The 6,420-nt window shown below is 43.7% G+C and overlaps 1 protein-coding gene across 1 annotated transcript; it reads left to right on the plus strand.

The window, feature by feature from the left end:
- Positions 1-2,191: 2,191 nt before the first annotated feature.
- Positions 2,192-6,414, plus strand: LOC106819251 (zinc finger protein 431-like; the record flags this gene model as incomplete). The annotated part of the gene is made up of 3 exons (XM_014823897.1): positions 2,192-2,553; positions 2,722-2,913; positions 5,735-6,414. Coding segments are annotated over exons 1-3 (1,198 nt in total), but the record flags the coding sequence as incomplete, so codon positions are not given.
- Positions 6,415-6,420: the final 6 nt, after the last annotated feature.

Raw genomic sequence — 6,420 nt, forward strand, 5'->3', positions numbered from 1 at the left:
GCAGAGGTTAAGATTATAATAGATAGTGCACGGTGATATTAGTGGTGCATATGTGGGTGTTTATTCTTTTGTGTGTGCTCAGGAGTTATGTAATATGTTTATTGAGATTCACGGTGATATTAGTGGTGCATATGTGAAGTGGTGTTTATTCTTTTGTGTGTGCTGAGAGTTATGTTATATGTTTATTGAGATTCACGGTGATATTAGTGGTGCATATGTGAAGTGGGTGTTTATTCTTTTGTGTGTGCTCAGGAGTTATGTAATATGTTTATTGAGATTCACGGTGATAGTAGTGGTGCATATGTGAAGTTGGGTTTATTCTTTTGTGTGTCTGAGGAGTTATGTAATGTTTATTGAGATTCACGGTGATATTAGTGGTGCATATGTGAAGTGGGTGTTTACTTTTGTGTGTGCTCAGGAGTTATGTAATATGTTTATTGAGATTCACGGTGATATTAGTGGTGCATATGTGAAGTGGGTGTTTATTCTTTTGTGTGTGCACAGGAGTTAGGGTGATACTCTATTAGGAGTGTTCCCAACTTAATGTCATTAATGGTCATAATATATATATTATAATATATTATATATATATATATATATATGGTCATGGTCATATATTAGTTTGTGGTGAATGTCATTTAGGTTAGGGTTAGGGTTAGGATTATCAATCATTAATCATAATCATTAATGATATCAAAGTTGGAAACACTCCTAATGGAGCGTTAGCCAGGAGTTATGTAATATGTTTATTGAGATTCACGGTGATATTAGTGGTGCATTTGTGAAGTGGGTGTTTATTCTTGTGTGTGCTCAGGAGTTATGTAATATGTTTATTGAGATTAGTAAAGCTACAAAGACTCAAGTTGCAATACAAATTATGTATATCTTTATTTCTAAAACGCAGCCATTTACTACAGACACTAGGCATTACTGGAGACAATAGCTCGCCTAAAGTTGGAATTCATGAAGCACACCTTAACAATGAGCACACACAAAAGAATAAACACCCACATATGCACCACTAATATCACCGTGCACTATCTATTATAATCTTCACCTCTGCAGATGTGCTGCCCTCCAACGGCAACTGTTTTTAGCGGCTAACCCCATTGGCTACGAAAGTCAAACAAGAATAAAGAAGACTTGTGTATAAGACGTCTTGCTATGCACAAATGAATTTATCAGCAGAACACCAGACACCAGATGAGCCCTGTCGCACTGCGGCACTTGTTTAGATTTTACTTGTCCAAAATTTACTTGCAATCTATGAGCTGTTAATGTCTATTTTTGGTTCAGTGCATATCATATTACCAGGAGTGTATAATAATAATATAGAGATCTATATAATATTATATAAATATATATATATATAATTTATATATTATATAGAGAGATATATTATATCGATATTATACACTCCTGATATTACAGTATATACATAGAAAATCGTAATGAAATTCACACAACGTTTATATAAATTTTGCGTGCCAGCACGCTCATTGTGTGTCATTCCCGATTGCAGCTTTTCCTCAATTCCAGGAAAGAATTTTGCTGTCGTCCTCTGATCCCAGCGGTGGCCAGTCCCACTGGCAGTTCCAACAAATTAGTAAAAATAAGAATAATGTATAATAAATTTTATTGCACCACTAATAACTCTCCTATCTACGGTAAACAACTCCTCACTGCAAAAGAAAAGCCTAACGTTGGCGCGAATGCTGACTCTCTGCACTACGTTGCGTACTCCCCATACATAATCCCAATGTCATTATGGCTAAGACATGTGTTTATAATAGCTAGAATTTATAGAAATCGTTCACGCCCTATGATAGTTAGTACACTTTCCTACCAGTATAGCATATGCGGCGGGGGAGTATGCAAAATGAAAACGAAACGTCACAAATTCTATTTTTATCTTCCAGGTCGGAGCCATTCCTTTGTTTAGACGCATGTCTTTGTCTCTGTCATTCCATATTGGAATTCTCTCTTTAGCTAGTTGCAATTTTGAGGCATTTTCTACTGCGATCTGCAGTGTTGATCCATCTTCAGCATAACTGAACCACTGGTGCGTTTGTAGCCATGGCCCCATCTTTGTAGCATATACCTTGTTACGTCCGGGGCAGTGACATGCAGTGTTGCAGTGCGTCAATGATGATATTTATTTCGACATCTTTTTCCCAGCAGGAGAGCGTACGCAAGAGGCTCGAAATCCCACAAAGCGATCTGTCTGATGGAGCCTTCTCGTTCAGATATGCCACGCCCGGGAGGAGAGAAGTGCCACCTGTGTGATGTGTGTGGATACGCCAGCTCCAAGCTAGATCGTTTTAAGAATCACATGTTCACTCACACGGGAGAGAAGCCATTTGCGTGTGACACTTGTGAATACAAGTTTAGGAACCGCAGTGATCTCAAGAGACACATGCGTATACACACTGGAGAAAAGCCGCATGCGTGCGACACGTGTGCGTACATGTGTATGACGCCTGGTAGACTTAAGCTACACATGCGCACTCACACGGGAGAAAAGCCGTATGTGTGCGATATATGTGAACACAGATATACGACCCTCGGTAGTCTCAAGGTGCACATGCACAATCACACGGGAGAGAAGCCATTTGCATGTGACACTTGTGAATACATGTGTAGGCTTTCCACTGAGCTCGAGAAACACATGCGCACTCACACAGGAGAAAAGCCGTTTGTGTGCAATATATGTGATCACAGATATACTACCCTCGGTAATCTCAAGGTACACATACGCACTCACACCGGAGAGAAGCCATTTGCGTGCGACACTTGTGAATACAAGTTTAGGAACTGCCGTGATCTCAAGAGACACATGCGTATACACACTGGAGAAAAGCCGTATGCGTGCGACACGTGTGCGTACAGGTGTAGGACGCCTGGTAGACTCAAGCTACACATGCGCACTCATACGGGAGAAAAGCCGTATGCGTGCGATATATGTGAACACAGAAATACTACCCTTGGTAACCTCAAGGACCACATGCGCACTCACACGGGAGAAAAGCCATATGTGTGCGATATATGTGATCACAGATATGCTACCCTTCGCATTCTCAAAGTACACATGCGCACTCACACAGGAGAGAAACCATTTGCGTGTGAGAGATGTGAATATAAGTGTTCTACGTTCGGTATGCTTAAGCCACACATGCGCACTCACACGGGAGAGAGGCCGTATGCGTGCGACAAGTGTGGATGCAAGTTTGCTGCCCGCAGTTCACTGACTAGACACCGGCGCACTCACTCAAAACCGAGCGAGTGATACACGCATCTATGCAGGGCGAATACAGAAACTAGGACTTACATCAAATCGTATAGCATGACAGTATCACATCGTCTAAAACAATCCTGCTGCCTGCCGCGATATCGCGCTGCCTTCCTTCATAGCTTATAGTAGAGTATTGTGAAGTATATAAATGACATTACTGATCTCTGTATACTATCTGGATAGCGGCTGGCCAATCCACTGTCGGTGAGATTAGAGAGCCTATAATATATTCAGATATCATTACAAGAATGCCTGTGGCGTGATACGTCACGTTGCATGTTGCATGTATAGGTTATGTAATGGGTTATGTAATGTTTTTTTGGGGGAAATTTTTTCGAAATTGTAATTTCTTTCAGTACATCTATTGTCATAAATACAAACGTCACATGTTGGTATGTACTTATAGATTGTGTGTTTTATGTGAGCACATGTGGTGGTGGGGGGGGGCTGCACGTGTGAGTGCGCGCGCACGTGTGTGCATGTGTGTGTGTGCGCGCACGTGTGTGCATGTGTGTGTGCGCGCGCAAAATCTCTAACAACCTCGTGATGAACTGCGAAAGGATATCCGATTACAATCCTATTGTCTATCAGTATCAGCGGAAAATCGCTGAGATAGACTGGATCCACGTCCTCGACGTGCCGGACCGCTGCGCACTCGCATGTGATGGATAGTGCTGCGCAGAGAACTTCACGCCAGTCTCGATTCTGCATGTCTATGCAGTAACCTTTCCGGTCGCGGGAAGGTGAGAGTAGGACCCCCAGGGGGGAGCACTCCCTACAAAATAGGGTAGGTATGTGCCACTTGAGAGATGGAATAGGGGGTTCTCCGGTATTAACTCAGCACATCAAAATGCGGGTCTCCGGAACTAGGGTTTGCTGGAAAGCATGATGCTCCGGAACTGGACATGTTTGCGAGAGGGGGCCTCCGGAACGTGCGGAAAAAAGTAGGACCTATGCTCCGGGACGGGAAATATGTGAATATGGGTTTCTCATTATTTCTGTTATTAAAACTTTTGCTTCTATATATACAAAGACGCGTTCTATATAAATATTACAGGCGCGCCGGAAGCAGTTTTGGATTGGGGGGGGGGCAAAGACCTAAGGGGCTCACGATTTTTTTTTATCGTGTGTGCGTGAGCGCGTGTGCGCGACGTGTGTGCGTGAGCGCGTGTGTGCGACGTGTGTGCGTGAGCGCGTGAACGCGTGTGCGCGACGTGTGTGCGTGAGCGCGTGTGTGCGTGAGCGCATGTGTGCTGAGCGCGTGTGGGCCTTATATAGAGAGATATATTATATCGATATTATACACTCCTGATATTACAGTATATACATAGAAAATCGTAATGAAATTCACGCAACGTTTATATAAATTTTGCGTGCCAGCACGCTCATTGTGTGTCATTCCCGATTGCAGCTTTTCCTCAATTCCAGGAAAGAATTTTGCTGTCGTCCTCTGATCCCAGCGGTGGCCAGTCCCACTGGCAGTTCCAACAAATTAGTAAAAATAAGAATAATGTATAATAAATTTTATTGCACCACTAATAACTCTCCTATCTACGGTAAACAACTCCTCACTGCAAAAGAAAAGCCTAACGTTGGCGCGAATGCTGACTCTCTGCACTACGTTGCGTACTCCCCATACATAATCCCAATGTCATTATGGCTAAGACATGTGTTTATAATAGCTAGAATTTATAGAAATCGTTCACGCCCTATGATAGTTAGTACACTTTCCTACCAGTATAGCATATGCGGCGGGGGAGTATGCAAAATGAAAACGAAACGTCACAAATTCTATTTTTATCTTCCAGGTCGGAGCCATTCCTTTGTTTAGACGCATGTCTTTGTCTCTGTCATTCCATATTGGAATTCTCTCTTTAGCTAGTTGCAATTTTGAGGCATTTTCTACTGCGATCTGCAGTGTTGATCCATCTTCAGCATAACTGAACCACTGGTGCGTTTGTAGCCATGGCCCCATCTTTGTAGCATATACCTTGTTACGTCCGGGGCAGTGACATGCAGTGTTGCAGTGCGTCAATGATGATATTTATTTCGACATCTTTTTCCCAGCAGGAGAGCGTACGCAAGAGGCTCGAAATCCCACAAAGCGATCTGTCTGATGGAGCCTTCTCGTTCAGATATGCCACGCCCGGGAGGAGAGAAGTGCCACCTGTGTGATGTGTGTGGATACGCCAGCTCCAAGCTAGATCGTTTTAAGAATCACATGTTCACTCACACGGGAGAGAAGCCATTTGCGTGTAACACTTGTGAATACAAGTTTAGGAACCGCAGTGATCTCAAGAGACACATGCGTATACACACTGGAGAAAAGCCGCATGCGTGCGACACGTGTGCGTACATGTGTATGACGCCTGGTAGACTTAAGCTACACATGCGCACTCACACGGGAGAAAAGCCGTATGCGTGCGATATATGTGAACACAGATACACGACCCTCGGTAGTCTCAAGGTGCACATGCACAATCACACGGGAGAGAAGCCATTTGCATGTGACACTTGTGAATACATGTGTAGGCTTTCCACTGAGCTCGAGAAACACATGCGCACTCACACAGGAGAAAAGCCGTTTGTGTGCAATATATGTGATCACAGATATACTACCCTCGGTAATCTCAAGGTACACATACGCACTCACACCGGAGAGAAGCCATTTGCGTGCGACACTTGTGAATACAAGTTTAGGAACTGCCGTGATCTCAAGAGACACATGCGTATACACACTGGAGAAAAGCCGTATGCGTGCGACACGTGTGCGTACAGGTGTAGGACGCCTGGTAGACTCAAGCTACACATGCGCACTCACACGGGAGAAAAGCCGTATGCGTGCGATAAATGTGAACACAGAAATACTACCCTTGGTAACCTCAAGGACCACATGCGCACTCACACGGGAGAAAAGCCATATGTGTGCGATATATGTGATCACAGAAATACTACCCTCGGTAACCTCAAGGACCACATGCGCACTCACACGGGAGAAAAGCCATATGTGTGCGATATATGTGATCACAGATATGCTACCCTTGGTAACCTCAAGGACCACATGCGCACTCACACGGGAGAAAAGCCATATGTGTGCGATATATGTGATCACAGATTATTATGCTACC

Source organism: Priapulus caudatus, unplaced genomic scaffold (assembly GCF_000485595.1).
Source record: "Priapulus caudatus unplaced genomic scaffold, Priapulus_caudatus-5.0.1 Scaffold3041, whole genome shotgun sequence".
NCBI classification, from domain to species: domain Eukaryota; kingdom Metazoa; phylum Priapulida; class Priapulimorpha; order Priapulimorphida; family Priapulidae; genus Priapulus; species Priapulus caudatus.